This window comes from Canis aureus, chromosome 33 (genome assembly GCF_053574225.1).
Source record: "Canis aureus isolate CA01 chromosome 33, VMU_Caureus_v.1.0, whole genome shotgun sequence".
Lineage (NCBI taxonomy): Eukaryota > Metazoa > Chordata > Mammalia > Carnivora > Canidae > Canis > Canis aureus.
The window spans coordinates 30,427,163-30,445,258 of record NC_135643.1 but is presented as its reverse complement, the minus strand read 5'-3'; the positions used below and the strand labels follow the sequence as shown (position 1 = coordinate 30,445,258).

At 36.8% G+C, this 18,096-nt stretch overlaps 1 protein-coding gene across 5 annotated transcripts in view; it reads right to left on the bottom strand.

Moving 5' to 3' along the window:
- The window catches only part of EGF (epidermal growth factor), a 93,071-nt gene that overhangs the window by 64,549 nt on the left and 10,426 nt on the right, over positions 1–18,096 (bottom strand). For all 5 annotated transcript variants that reach the window (XM_077882286.1, XM_077882287.1, XM_077882288.1 and 2 more), the window contains exons 2-4: positions 3,094–3,293; positions 823–1,004; positions 221–454 (exon numbers count right to left, since the gene is read on the bottom strand). In XM_077882286.1, coding sequence (XP_077738412.1) covers positions 221–454; positions 823–1,004; positions 3,094–3,293 — 616 coding nt within the window. The remainder of the gene's footprint in view (positions 1–220; positions 455–822; positions 1,005–3,093; positions 3,294–18,096) is intronic.

Sequence of the window (18,096 nt, the reverse complement as noted above, 5' to 3'; positions counted from 1 at the left end):
CTCTCTCTCTAATAAACAAATAAAATATTTTTTTTAAAAAAATTGGAAACTAAGTAGAAGTCATGTAACCATCCCCAAATCACTTGTCCAATAAATGGTAAATCTAGGACTTGTACTCAAGTCTTTTGGACTTCCCAGTCTGTGCTAAACCACTCCACCAGTTTAGCCAGACAAACCTCAAATGGAGATTGCTTTATTTTACACCAAAACCAAAACTTACTGTGTAAGATGTTTGCTAAGGTGGACAGAACCTCCATCATAATTACAGGAATAAATATGAGAATTGCTTCCATCTCTGCTGTACTGAATCCAAAAAAGCTGTTTATCAAGCACATCCAATGACACAGCTGTTATTCTTTCTGATGTCTGTAAAAGAATCTTCTCTTCCACACCATTGAGATCTGCTCTGTGAAGGCTTCCAGCCACTGCCACCTCTGAAGACCAAAATATAAACCTGAGAGCAAACACATTACACAGACACATAATTGAAGGCAAAGTCACTGAAACGGCCAACTCTTGGTGTTTCAGCAGTCCTCGGATGTCTGCACAGGATGAGTTTGACTATTTTGAATGAAATTCCAGTTCAACAAATATTTATTGCTCTGCTATGGGAATTCTGTGTGATTTCAAGTTAAAAGGGAATTATGCTTCTCTGGCAAGAAATCATGGTAATCGGAGCACCATTTGCAGAGGGACGCCTGCCTTGGTTCAAGCCCAGGCAACCTTCTCAGTGAGAAGGTCCTTCTGAGTTCAAAATGTTATAATTCTGTGAATTATCATCAGATTTTGATATATATTTCAATGCCTGAAAACAGCAGTTACCTTTCTATTGGATCAATTGCTACATTTGCAGGATAGTTTAAGGCTCTTAAGAGAACTCGCGAATTGTTTCCTTTCATATCTGTTACTGTGATGATTCCTTCCTGTTGATTTGACCAAATAAGTTCTTCATTTATCCAATTTATTGCCATTCCTGAAACATTTTTCTCTATATTGCATACTCTCTGCAAAATCAAATTTCAAAATATTAATACTTTCTCATTCACATAAACATTGTTCTTATCTTTATGCATAAAAGTCTATTCTTTTAAGTACTTGTCATGTTTGTGCATTCATAAAACTATTTAAGTCATAAAACAGTCACAGATATGGTGCCATTGTTTTGATAGAGCAATGTTAACCCTCACACATGAATATTTCTGGGCACAGTATTTATATATTGACTTTAAGATGGAAAATTATCCTATGCATATTGAAATTAAGCAATCAGCCATAATGTATTAATAATTACAACTGTAATAACAGTGAAATTTCCATGTTATCTTAAAGACAGTTTGTCCGTTTGCTAATGGAATGGTCCATATTCCCACCTGAACCCAAGCCTAAGCTTTGCCAAAATCTGGCAAGAAGCCCTTGACATTTGTGCATAGAGCTCTAAAATAAATGAATTTCTCATTAGAGCCCCACTTTCCTGGCTGCTCTCCTCTTCTATCAGGCCCCACCTTTTCTACAGGTCCTCGATGCCCTCCACTATAACCCTATGGCCCAAAGAGCAGGGCTTCTTTTTATGCTTCTTGGGTAGTGTTTCCTGCTCCCTTAAGATAATATGACCAAACAAAAACCTTGTTTTTTTTGTTTTTTTTGTTTTTTTTATCTCCTAATTCCAGTGTGTGCAGGTAAACTGGTCAGTCTTCTTGGGTGGTGGAGGGTGGGAGGTGGAGAGACAACCTAATCTGTGTGGTTGCAGATTTTCTTGGTTTATAAAATATTCCTGCCCTCCCTTATTGTAAATATTCCCACCATAGCTGATTTCTAGCTACCAACGTGACATCATGGAACTCAGACTGGGCAGCGGTCAGTCTCACCAGCTGGCACTATTCCTCTACTTCATACAAAGTAATCTAGCCAATCCATTTAACCAGTTGCTAATATATTAACTAACCCAGGCAAATGGTATTTTAGCAGGTATCCTTTGTAAACAATGTTTTAACCCAAAGGAGGGGATACAATGATGGATTTTAGGCATTAGGTCAATCCTTTTCTAATGACTTGACACAAATTCACAAGTGTTTAACTTTTTTTCCTATTCCATGGCAGAAAACCCTCCAGACTTTGAGACTCAAGATTTTTTAAACAATTCTGTGGATGGCTGGAAAATGAGTAGCCATCCTTGTTAAAGGTGACATTAATGAGTATCAGAAATGTGACTAAAGGGATTAGCACTTAATTGAAGCTTTTAAGAATAAATGGAGGGAGAAAGGTTTGGTTTGAAGAAAAACAAAACAGTGAGCAATTTGTGTGGGGATAAATGCTTAAGGTTTCTCCAGTTACTTGTCTCCATAATCCATCTCTCAGGAATCCAGAGAACATTCCTCCTGGGACTCATGTAAAGGTTCTACCAGTTATAGAGAAAGAGGAAAGATCTTTTGTATGTACTTGAACCAAAATACTTTATGTATAACACCTGCTTTATTGGGTTTTTTTTCCAGTGTGAAAACACCTTAAGAATCAAAAAGATTTTCTCCGAAATATCAGGAGATAAAACCCATGAGACATTTTAGATGAAACAGGATCCCCAAACTCAGCACAATTGACATTTTAGGCCACATAATGCTTTATCATGGGGGCCATCCTGTATAATTTAGGGTGATTAGTAGCATCCCTGGCCTCTGCCCACTAGATGCTAGTAGCGCATTTTCTCTCCTTCCCAATCCAGGCGTGAAAACCAAAAATGTTCCAGGACATTGCCAAATATCCCCCAAGGGACAAAATTGCCCTCAGCTGAGAACCACTGGAGCCAAAAATAATCATGTTAATAATCTGTTTTAACCATAAAGTGGTGATCTGACTTAGTAAACTTACATGTTTTCAAAATTCTGTTAACATCCTGACTCCTTTTGGGGCCTTCTGAATACCAGTGCCACATGTATGAGTTCATTCAGTAACATGCCACGGATGCAAATTAAACAAATATTTATGAATCTACAATTACATTCCATTTGAATTGGAATGTAATTTTTGTTCATCTATACATTACAAATTATTGGTATTGTGTTTGTCAGCCTATATAAATACTTTGAGGGTGTACTTTACCTCTTGCCTTGTCCCATTCAGAAAAACTCTTTGCAAAAGTTGTCTTTCTGGATCTACCCAATAGATTCTTTCTTTATTATAATGAAAATCCATGATCACTGATACACCAGCATCTGCCACCAATTGCTCATGATTAGTGCCTTCCAGGTCAATCCTAAAGATACTGATTCCATGGGAGAAAATTAAGAAGGGTGCAGGACCTGAGTGGGAAGAAAGAAACCAAATTGTATATTTTCAACATTTTACCTGATTTAGACAAAATATTTCACCATGACAACCACTACAAGTAGACTGAATGTTTAATTCTTGGTTTTATATTTTAAATAAAGAAAATTGTATGAAGAACAAGTTCCTGTAGATGTTCACAATTAATTTTCTAAAGCATCTTCTTCACAAATTATAAGAAATGAACATTGCCAAATTATGAAAAAACTCTTTGAAGAGAAAATCATTTACTACTCTCATCTATAAAATGCCATTTTATGTTAAAAAAAAGGAAACCATCTCTATTGTGGATAGGGTCTGGATGATTGTAAACTTTAATTACGCAAATTGGGAATAATATTACAGATGTAAAATAATATCATTTTGGAAATAGAACCCACCTCCTCTTCTTACCTTATGAACAGAACCTCAGGGTAATGATAGGGAAGAAGATAGCAAAAACAAGAGGCCTTAAGTGGAAGCAGGGAAAGCAGAAATGCCATCTTAAGCTCTGACATGTTTTGTCCCTGTTAGCATTGCCACAAAAAAAATACAGGATGCCCAGTCAAATTTGAATTGCATATATATATTATGACACATACTTATACTAAAAAATCATTTCACTGTTAACTTGAAACTTAACTAGTTTAATTTTAACTAGTTGCCCTGTATTTTTATTTGCTAAATTTGAGTGGTGGACCTCACTGGATTTTTTTATTCCCACAGGGCCTTGCCCTGAACCCTAACCCTATGGTCTCCTGTTCCAGGTGATGGCTGCCTTCCCACTCAGACTCTCAAGTGTTCAACACCTGCTTGGGAATCCAATACCTCTCTTTGGAAATCTCAGCACAAATTATTGGCTGACTCTGCACAGAGCTTGCCTTTGATGCTTCAAGGGAATGTCAGAGAATAGCTTCATCTCCTGCAGCCAGGTTAGTTGCCGTAATCTCCCCTGCCTGAGTGTGATGAGGCTCCTTCCACTGCGCCTTTAGATAACTCTGGAACTTCTGGGATGAGTCGGGGATTGGAGATGAATGCTAATGTATTCTTGCTTCCCCACTAGGGTTACATGATTCTGTTTTCACATTAGATTTTATACCTTACTGTGACACAGTAAATGTGTCTATTGTTCTATGGATTAAATGAAATGATGGATTAACCTCCTCTTACTCAGGGATTATGTTCTACAGTCAGAAAACGTTTACTCTGCTTTAGAGGATATCCGAATAGTTAACAGAGGAAGGAAGTACAAGATCATGAGAGTTTGAAATAGGTGCCAGCATAAGTGTCGAAGAGAATTAGCCCAAATCACCCTTCTTGTGTCTTTCCTATGATAGAAGAGCCCTGCACAGGTATGGAGGAGAACCCATGTTTTATTGCCTCTCCAGGTGTGAAACCAGAGGTGTCAGAGAAGAAATGGGAAGGGCATTGGACTGAGAACCAGGAAGCCTTGTTTCTAGTCCTGGCACCATAGCTTTCCTGCACAACTCACAGGACCTCCCTGCCCACATCAGGGGATTACTGGGGAAAGAAATAAAATTTTAGATGAGGAAGTATGTTATTAATCGTGGAGAGCACTATGCAAATATAATTTGCCATTGCTGATTTCCAGAACCAAGGTCTCACTCCATAGGTTTGTGCCACTGTTCAGGTTTGAATCTCTGGATGAGAACCTTGGTGTAACTCATCTCTTTTTTTAGTAATGTGTTCTGGAGAAAAGGAAGACATAGCAAAAATCACCCTCAACTGATAACTACTGATCTGTGAGCCTGTGGATTTATTGCTAGGAGTCATCTCTTTGAAATGTGTATCATGCATTCTCTATAAACTGAATAAATGTGCCCAACACATATTACCAATATTCTAGTGCACTGATACATTCATAAGATCAATAAAACATTTTATTCATTTGACAGTATTACTAAATGGGGGCATCTGGCTGGCTCAGTCAGAAAAGCATGTGATTCTTGATCTCAGGGTTGTGAGTTCGAGCCCCACATTGGGTGTAGAGGTTACAAAGGAAATAAATAAAACTTAAAAAAAATGACTAAATGGGAGGTTTCCAGGTTTTAAAAAAAGGAGAATGAAAAGGCACTCTAAACATTTTAGACAGAATATAACATAATGCTTTGCACATAACTGGCACTCAAAATTTTTGAATAAAGAAATCATTGAGTTTTGCTCATTTGTCTGGCTTTAACCATAGGAACAAAGCTGAAGACAACAGCATATACATCAAATTCAAAAAAGCAGAGTTAGTCCTACAGTAGTTATTTTACTAATAGTAATAATAATAATAATAATAATAATAGCAACAAACTTTCACAACCTGATCTCATTTATCTTTAACACCATGAGCTAGATAGGTCAGATATTATAATGAATAAATCAAAGAGAAAAGAGAAATCTGAAAAATACCTAGATCCATAAAATGTAAGCCATAACATTAACTTCAGTAACTTTTCAGAAAATAAGTAGAAAATATTTATTAAAATACTAAGTATGAATTAACTAATGAATTTTCTCTTCAGATTTTTCCCATTCACTGGTGAATCATGACATCCAGGGTTTATTATAGCCTCTTAGGACTGAAAGGATCCTAAATATTACCTAATTCAGTGTTTCCCAAAATTGTTCAAAAAAAAATTACACAGGATGCTATGAGTCTATGTGCATCTTTTGCAGATCCCTTCCTTCAAGATTTTAATTCAATAGGGCTGGGCCAAGGGCTAGCAATCTGTGTTTTGAATAGACACTCCAGATGATTCTTACGCTTGGTGAATTGGAAATCATAGATCCAGTTCAGATGAGGAAATTCAGTGATGTTCCCCAAAGACCTACCACTGCTTGGTGGTAGAGTTGGAATTAGCAGCCAGATATTCCTGCTTTCCTGCCTTGGTCTGGGATGTCATGTGTCGAGACGTTGCAATCTTCATTTTACTTATGTAACTGATTTTAATTCCACATTGTTCATTTTTTTTTTCCTACACTGTCACATCATTTTGTGTATACCAAGGCCTGGGTAAGTATTTGTAGATGTGAAATGTAATTTGATTTTTTTTAAATGGAAAACTTCAAGAAATTAGGATTGGTGAAATAATCATTCTGTACTACCACTGAAAATGATAAAAAGTTAGGGTTTTCAGACCTGTCAGAGACTCTGTAAACATCGATGTGTGGTACAGTCTGTGGATTTGAATGTCAGCAGGGTGCGCATGTTTGAACAGCTAAAATTTCCCATGTCAAAACCTATGCCATTTATTTTGGGTGCCATTCAGTAAGAGGGAAGTCCACAGAAAATCAAACATCATGTCTAAGAATACAAACCCAAAGACAGCAAACAGGTCACAGCAAATCAATCGGAACCTCTGACTTCCCAGCCTTGGGGATTAGTAGGGGATCTGCAGAAATTAGAAAGGAGGCCAGAATGTTTGGAGCATACTGAAGATTTTTATTAGTGACTCCAAGAACTGTCTCAGAGGTCAGTTAGGACAAGTAGGACAAGTAGGTTTTGATTGAAGTGGACTGCAGAAACAGAATATTTCATGACAGGCACCTCTTCATCTGCTCTGAGATGGTAAATGAGAATGAGAAATGAGAAGAGAAAGTGAAGGTCTTCTGCACCCTGGAGGCAAAGACTCACAGGACTTAGTTAACAGAAATGATTCTGGCAACCAGATAAACAGAAAATCCTCCTCTTCTCTCAGGCCAGCATGGTACCCTGCTCTCCCCACCCCAGGTTTCCTGCCTTAAATCTGGTGACAGACTGAAGGTTCACAGTGAAAAGGGAGCTCTGGACCTTCAGGATTCAACAACACCATGGAAAAAGAATGTACATTTAACCTGAAAGACTGGCTGTAAGAAAGCCTGACACCTCCTCTCACTGTGCCTCCCATAAACCCCCAATAAAAGTCATCTATTACTACCTCTCAAGGGGCTGATTTGAGTGGTAACTTGGGTTTTAAGAAATGCAGAAAGTTTTATTTCACTCTAAAGCACTGTTTCCATCTGTTTTTCTTTTAATTACCATACTTAAAGAGCACACATTTAATTTGGGGACTATCATAGCTTTCTTCTCAACTTATTCATTAGTGTCAAAATTCAAGGCAGGTGAAAGAGAAACCAATTGACCCAGAAACAATACATCCAGAAAAGGGAGCCAGAGAGGTGAATTTAAATCTTAATTCTGGGTGCTCATGGGTGGCTCAGTGGTTGAGCATCTGCCTTTGGCTCAGGTCATGATCCAGGGGTCCTGGAACTGAGTCCCACATCGGGATCCCCACAGGGAACCTGCTTCTCCCTCTGCCTATGTCTCTGCCTCTCTCTGTGTCTCTCATGATTAAATAAATAAAATCTTTAAAAATAAATCTTAATTCTGTAAGACAAGCTCTGGGGCTTAATTTTGCTCCCTGAAATATGTGAATGAAATTTGCCACCTAGTCCCAGAGTGGTGGTAGATATGTGTCATCTAAAGCAAAAAATAGACCCTATCTAACCCTCAACTGATTCTCATTGTCAAATTTACGAGCTCTACTCCCAGGTTCTCAGGATAGTACCTGAGGCTAGAAGGTTCTGCAAAGTTGTTTGTTCTTTCCAGTAGAACTTCTTGGTCTGTAATGTGCTATTACATTTTTTGATGCTCCAAGAAGGTAGATGGTGAATATCGCCAGAATAATAATAGCCACCATATTGGGCATTATCACTAGGATAGCACATTGAAAGTATTATTTCATTTAATACATAAACACATTAGGAGGTAGGGGCTCTCAGTATTTTCATTGTACAGAGCAGGTAACTTGTCATAGTCACATGATCAATAAATAACAGATTCATATCACTTATAAATAATAAAGCCATGTCTTTCTGATCATCACACTGTACTGTTTATCTCAAACTGAATTTAACAGGAACTCTTACTGGATAGTATCTTATAGTTCAACTGTGTCAAGAAACCCACTTCAGGAACACTGCCCTAGGCATGTTCACCCTAAAGCCAGATTCTCGACATTCATGTTCCAGGAACTGATTAGAAAGTAGATCCCTTTAACAAAGGAGCCAAGAATATACAACGGAGAAAGGACAGTTTCTTCAATAAACGATGTTGAGGAAAACTGGTACAGCCATGTGCAAAAGAATTAAACTATACTGCTATTTATACTATAAACAGAAATTAATTCAAAATAGACCAGAAACTTGAATGCAAGACCTAAAACCATAAAATTCCTAGAAGAAAACAGTAAGTGGTAAGCCCCTTAACATTGGTCTAAGTGCCATCTTTGCGGTTCTGACTCAAAGGCAAGAGTAGCAAAAGCAAAAATAAAGAAATAGAACTACATCAAATAAATGCTGTGCAGCACAGGAAACCATCATCAACTGATAAGGCAACCTACTAAATAGAAGATATTTGCAAATTATGTATCTGTTAAGATGTAAGTACATAAAATATATAAAGAACTCCTACAATTCAACAACAACAACAAAAAAAAACAACTCTATCTAAAATGGGAAAAGAATCTGAGTCTACATTTCTCCAAGGGAGATATAAAGATGGCTAACAGACACATGAATATGTACTCAACATCACTAATTTTACTAGGGAAATGCAAACCAAAACCATGAGATAACAGCTCAAACCATCAGACTAACTATTATAAAAAAGACAAGGAATAACAAGTGTAACAAGTGTTGGTGGGGTTATGAAAGGAAACTTCATACTCTGTTGGGATTGGAAATTGCAGTTACTACAAAAACCAGTATGCAGTTTCCTCAAAAAATTAAGAATAGAACTACGATATGAACTGGCTATTCCATTTCTGGGTATTTATCTAAATAATATAAAAACACTAATTCAAAAGATATATGCACTCCTATGTTCACTGTAGCATTATTTACAATGGCCAATATAAAAAAAAACAGATGGAATGTCCATCAATATACGAATGGATGAAGATATAGCACATATATATACAGAATGGAATATACTCAGCCACAAAAATTGAAATCTTGCCATTTGTGACAGCATAGAAGGACCTAGACAGTATTACACTAAGCAAAAAAGCAAAAAAGTTAGAGAAAGACAAACACCGTATGATTTTACTCCTATTTGGAATCAAAAAGAACAAAAAAGAAAGAAGGAAAGAAAAAGAAAGAAAGAAGAAAGAAAGGAAAGAAAGAAAGAAAGAAAGAAAGAAAGAAAGAAAGAAAGAAGCTAAACAAATAACATAACATAAAATAAAATAAAAAAATAAAATAAAATAAAATAAAATAAAAATAAAATAAAATAAAATAAATAAGACAAAGTTATAAATACAGAGAACACACTAGTGGTTACTAGAGGGGAAGGGGGTCAACTGTGTGTGACAGATACTAACTAGACTTGTGGTGGTGATCACTTTTCATTGTATACAGATGTCAAATTATAAAGCTGACAACCTGAAATTTATATAATAATAATAATAATAATAATAATATTTTAAAAGTGGGTCCTTTTAAATGGATTCCTGTAATTAATTATATCACCTGGATTACTGCATCTCTAATTTTATAATCTATTGCATCTCATATACATGTACTCCCTATGTCTAATGTATTCCTTCACCATGTTTAAACCCAGCAGTGCAGACTCTTCAAATCTCTCTCCAATTCCACTGCCTTCTTCCTCCTTTCATGTTCTTGCCTCTCTCTTATAAGACCCTGGTACTTACATTTAGAATCCTTCTAAATAATACAAGTGATCCACTCCATCTGAGGATCACATTTGCAAAGTCCTTTTTGCCATATAAGGTAACATTACAAGTTTCAGAAATTAAAACATAAACATACTTGGGGCCACATTCAGTCTGTAACAATTAATAATACTGAGCATTTTTACATGAACTTAGCATCCTTATGTTCTCTTTGGTGGTCTACTTAAATCCTTTGCCCATTTTTAACTATGTTATTTATTTTCTTATTGTTGCATTTGAAAGTTTTTTAAAAATATATTTTGGATGCAAGTGCTTTGTCAGATACATGATTTGCAAATGTTTTCTTCCAGCAGGCAGTAGGTCTTTTTATCTTCTTGACATTGCCTTTTTTGGCAGAGGAAAAGTTTTAATTTTGATGAGGCTCAATTTATCCACTTTTTTTTCTTTTGTATATCATGCTTTTGGTGTCATTTCTAAGAACTATTAATCCCAAGGCAAAAATTTCTCCTTTGTTTTTTTTCTAAAAATTTTATAGTTTTACAGCTTAAATTTAGATCTATGACCCATTTTGAGTTAATCTTTGTATGCAGTTTAGGTTGAGGTTCGTTATTTTACTCATAGATACCTCATTGATCCAACATCATTTGTTGAAAAGACTATCCTTTCTCCACTGAATTGCTTTTGCACCTTTGTCAAAGATCAAATGACTGTATAAAGTCTGTTTTTGGACTTTCTAGTCCATTGCATTAACATTTTTAAATTTTAAATTTATTTATTTATTCGAGGCAGAGACATAGGCAGAGGGAGAAGCAGGCTCCCTGCGGAGAGCCTAATATGGGACTTGAACTCAGGACCCCGGGATTATGCCCTGAGCCAAAGGCAGATGCTCAACCACTGAGCTATGTATCTATCTCCTGGTCAATACCACAGCTCAGTATAACTTTTTAAAAACTCGTAAAAATGCAGTTTGTAGAACAGTGCGTCCTGTTATAAGGTTCCTATGCTATAGGTAATCCTTCATCTCAAATAAGCATGTTTAAATAACGCTCATCTTGACAGTATAAATTATGCTCAATTTTATTTAAAGACTGCTACTACAAGACTAAAATGCATTCACCAATATTAAAGTGATAAAAAAAAGTTTTTCTGGATGTTTCACACACACACACACACACACACACAATAAGACTCAGAAGTCACTATTTTGACCTGTCTTCTGAAGTTTTTCTACTATATTTCCTACTCTCTGCTGAACATTTCCAGCTGGGGATACCCCACAGCCCCAAAAGTCCCTCTGCATGTGGAAAATTGAGTTTATGCCATATTTTCTGATTAGATTGCATTTACTAAAAACATTGAATGTGACATAAGAATTTAAATTTAAAAATCTGACTTAGGGATCCCTGGGTGGCACAGCAGTTTGGCGCCTGCCTTTGGTCCAGGGCGCGATCCTGGAGACCCGGGATCGAATCCCACATCGGGCTCCCAGTGCATGGAGCCTGCTTCTCCCTCTGCCTGTGTCTCTGCCTCTCTCTCTCTCTCTATCTGTGACTATCATAAATAAATAAAAAATTAAAAAAAAATAAAATAAAAATCTGACTTAAAATTCAATGTCTTGATACTTAAGACATAAGAATTTTTAATAGGTGGCATATTGACATTAGGTTGTTCAACAACCTACTCACACAACAATGGAAATTTTTCCAAACACCTGTTTTCAAACTGCTCTGTTCATATACAAGTTTCTTACAAGCAGTCACTTCCTCATTGTTAAAATGTCACCTTCAATCTGAAGGGATAAAGTTCTATTGTTTTAGTTCTTTTTTGAGTAGCATACTAGTAACATCTATTTGTCACCACAGAAGAGAGAAAGAAAGAAAAGAAAGAAAGAGAAAGAAAGAAAGAAAGAAAGAAAGAAAGAAAGAAAGAAAGAAAGAAGATGTAACATTTTTTAAAAAAGAAAACTATATAACATGTGCTCTCTTAAGTGCTTTGCTTCAGGATACTATATGGAAAGCCTGTGTGAAGAATAGTGTTTCATGGTTACTCCGCATGTAATACAAAATATTATGAAGAATCCAGTTTAGAGTATCTGGGTGGCTCAATTGGTTAAGCTTCTACCTTTAGTTCAGGTCATGATCCTGGGGTCTTGGATCAAGTACTGTGTAGGGCTCCCTGCTCAGTGGGGATGGAGTCAGCTTCTCATTCTTCCTCTCCCTCTGCCCCTCTCTCCCTGCTCATGATCACTCTCTCAAATAAATAAATAAAATCTTTAAAAATATAAAGAATCCAATTTAGTCTTGTTTTAGAGGAGTAAAGACATTAGTGATATCCCATAGTCCTTTGTGCAATTCCCATTTCGACTTCTTGACAAAACTGCTTCCCTAGGAGACTGCCAAGAACCTGTAGTATGGAATGTAGTAGTATAGGACCCACTATTATCTTACTGAAGAATCTTTTGTTGTTGTTGTTGTTTTTTTTTTTTTTTTTTTTTTATAGTCCAGTAAATGCAGTGGCTCCATTGCCACTGGGTACACTTACACTACTTTTTCTTTTTGTAATACGTTTGTCAGTATATAAAGAAGTCATTGACTATGGAGAAAATTTCTTCTCTGATGCATTTTTCCTTTATTGGTTAATGAAAAAGTATTAGCTCTTTGTGCATTTCATTGTTGAAACAAAGATAAATGCAAGAGTGACTAAGAACACTAGCAATGGGGACAGAAAACACCTGTTGATTGTTTCCTGGCTCCACTGTTTATTAGCGGTGTCCCCTTTAGCTCATTACTTAACCTCTCTATGTATCAGTTTTGTCATCTTTAAATGGAGATGATGATAGTACTTACCTCATAGAATTGTTATGACGACTAAATAAATTACTTCATGCCATATGCTTAGAATTTTTCCTCACATATAGTAAGTAGTCAGTTAAGTGTTGCTATTACTTTCTGGAAAATACCATAAGCCAAGATATATTAGAAACACCTTTACTTTCATTCAACTGTGTAGTTTTTATAATACTTTTTCTTCAAAATTTCAGTAATGCTTTCTGTGAAGTTTTCAGTAGTATCTGCTGACAAAAGAACACATTTGAGTCCATTGTCACGTGGTTTTCCATGTATTATTTTAGCTACATTCTACCACAGCAGGAAGCAGGAGAAATATGTATTTCACTAATAGAAAAAGGCTTGTCTATTTTTGCTGTAGTCAGAAAATGCAAGAGCCTTCTAACTTTTTATTTTACAGATTTTGTTTATTTATGAGAGAGTGAGAGAGAACATGAGCAGATGGAGAGGGAGAGAGAGAATCTCAAGCACACTCCCCACTGAGCAAGGAGACCAACATAGGCTCCATCCCAGGACCCTGGGATCATGACCTGAGCCAAAGGCAGACCCTTAACTGACTGAGCCACCCAGGCTCCCCACCTTCTAACATTTTATCGTTAGGCTTCGTCTCAGATATCATAACTTTGAAGACAACTGTTAAAATCAGGAAGTCATTTCACATTCCTGGATACTCATTTTAAAATATCTTGCTTGTCCTGAAAGCTTCATGTTACCATCAGCTAACATTTCAAGGCAAATTTTACACTTGTGCAGTTCATCACTAATATCAGTAAACATAAATCCAGTTCTCAGGTTGTCTTCTTGTTAATTTTTCTCTTTTTTTTCCTATTTTTTGTCAAGTCTAAAGAGATTTCCATTATTTATGTCTCTTATACAACTAAGAAAGAGCTTATTTTAAGAATAAGAGAAAGGTCCTTCTGTCTTTCCCTCATTATTCTCTAGAGCTTGAGTTAGTAGCATTGTCTGCAATCTTTAGTTTCTTTGTAGGAAGGTTTTCAAGCCACTTGTTGGATTTTGTCAAAGTAAGTTTTGGTAAATTCAACGAATATGATCCATAAGTCATCAGGTAAACTGTGGCCTGCTCCACTCCTGGCTCTCTGAGCTGGGAACCCCACTGTCCCCTCTGGAGATCCTGGGCATTTGGATCAGTGATGTCGCCATTAGTCCAAACACATAATTAATGTTGAATAAATATTTGTTGAATAGATTTGAATTAATTCATTGATATAATTTATATAAAAGGAAAGCTTAGTCCTACTTTCAAGGTGCTTTAAACATAAACAACTAGAGATATTAAGAGACTTAACTTAAACCAACTTAATATTATTAATACTTTTTGGCAGGAAGAACTAATCATTACATTGGTGGGTTTCCGACAATCAGTCATGAGAGATGGCATGCACATGGTAAATTTTATGAGTGTAGGGATGAGTTACTTCACCTTTCTGAATCTCAACTTCTCATCAGTAACAGGAGGCAGTTAGTTGGGCTAGATGATGTTACAGGTCTTTCTAATCTAACATTATCAGTTCAATTCCTATCCTCCTGGTCTTCTAGAATTCAATAGTTTCCTTGTTTATGGCATTTTGTAAAGAAGCCCAAGCTTGTGGTAAATTCATAAATAGATGTTATTCATCTTAATTCCTATTTTCTGCTTCTTTAGATTTCAAATATCAAATTAATAATGTGCCACTATGGGCTCTACCAAAAGAAGTAAAACAATAACCTAAAACAAATAACTCCAACCCCTGTAGTGACACTACGAGTTCAGCCCTCTGAAGGAAGTCTAAAAAATTGATCAGCTGATTAAGTCTGTAAAAAAAATACTAGAGGTACAAGATTTGGTATGCGTCTCATTTGTAACTAACACAATTATCTTCTTTAACTACCTTTAAAATAATGTTTTTCAAATTACAAGGCTAAATAAATAAATATTTGCCTATAGATACTACGTTCTGAGCATCCCTAGACAAAGAGACAAAAACAAAAGAAAATTAAGAAGTGTTGGTCTCTAGATGTTTCCAGGGTCCAGTTTTGTTATTCTTATTAATTTCAGCCTGACCAACACTTAGTCCTGGGCCCCAGCTGCACGTATAGCCAGGAAAAAAATACTTCATATAATTTCTTTGGAATGTTGAAAGCAAATGTGACAAACAGAATAATTACTTAGAAAAAATAATTAATTGGGGATTTTGTGCCATACTTTATCATTGAGGATAATAACAAATCACAAAGAATAGTGAGTAAGATGATTGTGAGGACTTGGCTCATCCTAAGAAATTAATTTCAGATTTCTCTAAGCATCATTACAAATTTGAAGAAACAAGTATTAGAAAAATTTCACAAAATGGAAGTGTTCCTAATGTCTCAGCTTATGGTCTTTGGTGGAAAGTAACAGCTAATATATACTGGAAACTCACTAAGTCAGGCAAGATTTTAAGCACCTTGTATGAATTAATTAATTGAGTCTTAAAATCCTATGAGGTAAGTACTGCGCTCATATCAGCTACATAACTTATCCATTTCAAAAGCTGAGGCCTAAGACAACCTGCCAGGCACAGAACATCAGGCTGGAGGTAAGGGAATGTTTTCATGCAAAATGAGGCAACAAGCATGACACCAGAAACACCGGGTCTGCAACTGCTTCACTTTTTCCTGTAACAAGATCAACGCGCTTGTGTAAGCACTCTGCTTAGAATGTGTCCTTTGTTTCAAAAATGACCTTTCCTCCTGTATATTGGAAGTAACAAAACCTGGTCATTTCATATGCTTCCACACAGTTTATGATAAGAGGGTTATCCATACCCTGTGCTTTTTTTTAGCTTTCTGTTCCAGAAGATAATATATCAATATTGGAAGACAGTCATCTTTCATCCTTTCTTGGGCATCGTTGGGTGCTTCTTAAATGCATTGAAAATTCAGATGAAAAATTTTCTTCATGTACCTTTTTTCTTCTACATGGAATTGTTTCCATGATTCATTAGAATAGCCAAGACATATAAAATTTCAGTTGATTTTTCAGATTTGTTTTCCAAAATATAATAAACATTTGGATCTGATTAGAGATTTTAAAATGCTCACTAATGTTGCTTGAATCTAAAAGATGTACATTTCCACATACTGGGTAAATTAAAGTGAATGACAATAGCCTTTGCAGGCTCCCTGCAGACCAAGGAGAAGTTAAATTCCTTTCTTTCAAAAATTCTACAATAAACAGAAAAACTATATGCTTCAGAGAGAAAGTGAAAGACACCAGAAGATTCCTGGTAGCTTCTGCCTCTGTGCCTGTTTTTTGTTTGTTTTTTAAGATTTTATTTATTTATTCATGAGAGACACAGAGAGAGAGAGAGACAGAGACATAGACAGAGGGAGAAGCAGGCTCCATGCAGGGAGCCCCACGTGGGACTCGATCCCGGGACTCCAGAATCTCACCCTCCTGGGCTGAAGGCAGATGCTCAACCACTGAGCCACCCAGGCATCCCTTCTGTGCCTGTTTTTAAACCTCAGAAGGGAAGGACCCATAATTCACAAGATTGATGTCAGCAGCTACATAGTATTGAGTTTGATTGATCTCCTACCATTGATCTGTTTATACAAAGATGGAATCTATGGAAGAAGGAAGATCCTTCTTCAAGCTTTTGAAATTTAACCAGCAAAGTATTTAAATTAATAAAATAAAACACTATTTCTCAACTGCCACACCATGTGCTGAAAAACAAGGCAGCTGCCATGATGTTTGGACTATCTGCATCCTAAAAACCATCTACAGCAGCAGAACCTGGTCTTTAGCACCCTAATGCAAAGCTGGTCTATAGCACCCTAATAGGCTATTCTGAATGGAGGAAGAAGGTAGTACTTTTCTCTGAGAGGCCTTTTCTATCCTGTCACTAGGAGAGTGCTTGCAAATAAATCATGAATCATTGTCACAGGGTTCTGCTGCCTCTCAAATGCCTTCACACTCACACAAATTCCAGCATACTAAGTATCCTGGGAAATACTTGGGAAACCCAGACACTGAGAGACATTAGCATGGTTAGCCAGGCTTGGGAGAATCAGAAAATCAAGGTCATAAAGTGAAAACAGACACACACACCAATTCAAACTCCAGACTTAGAAGGAAGGTCAAGAGGTGATGAGAGCAAAAGTTTCTGCCTAGTATTTGGCTAAAATAACTGAAGTTTCCATACATTAACTAAATTCCAGCATCAAAAGTGAGATAGGGATACTAAAGGGCTCCATAAAATCTGCTTTTTGTTCCTTTTCCTCTATCTATTCTTGCTAGGACTGTACCCTCACTTTACCCATGATCCTAGTACAAATGATGTATGTCTTCCTTGTAAGGGGCAAGGAGTTAATGATTTCTTTAGAGTCTTCCAGCACAATAGATAACATCTAAGGAAGGACTAGGCAAGAATGACTGGGCGAGGCCATCCTGTGCACATTCCAGACCACTGGGGCTAGACATTTCGACGCCGAGACCCCCTGGCTCCAAGTGACTTATGGAGGACACCTGGGCCCTTGTCCTTGATCTGACCAATTCCTGGATGCCTGAGAGGACACATATACCAGACCACAATCCTTAGAAAAAAAACCCAGACCCAAACAAAGATGAGACTCTTTCTCCTTTTCCTTGCTGAGTCTCCCAGACTCCGTACTTGGTCTCTCTATATCTTCAATAAACTCTGCTCTCACTCCTCCCAGCTCATGTTTGATATCTATCTTGCATGTACCCAAGGACCCTCTTGGCTGATCATGCAGGACCCTCTCTGGGTTCTTGGATCCAGCCTGCCTATGTCAAAGGTAAATATTTGAATTGAAGGGGTTCAGGACAGGCCCTTCAAGAATACGCCACTTTGGCACATGGGTTATTTTGAGCTGAAAGCACTTGAGACCCTGAATGCTTAAGAGGTACTTTTGCCCCTCCCTTAACTACACAGAAGATTCTAAATTAGGGGGTCTTTCCCAGAATAAGTGTTATTAACAGAAATAAATTTTATCTCAGTGACCCATCCACATGGCAGGGAAAACATCTAACTACCAAACATCTGCTCTTCTTATTGCCTTGTGAAGTGCATTCCTTTCCTCTGAAGTCCCACACCCTTACCCCCTTCTTAGTTCAGAATGATATATATACCTCATTTTGCCTGTCTTTGGAACTCCCATGTCAATGTGGATTCCCCGTACATATACTTATTTCTCTTGTTAATCTGTCTCATGTCAATTTGATTCTTAGTCCAGCTAGAGGGACCTTTAAGGGGACAGGAATT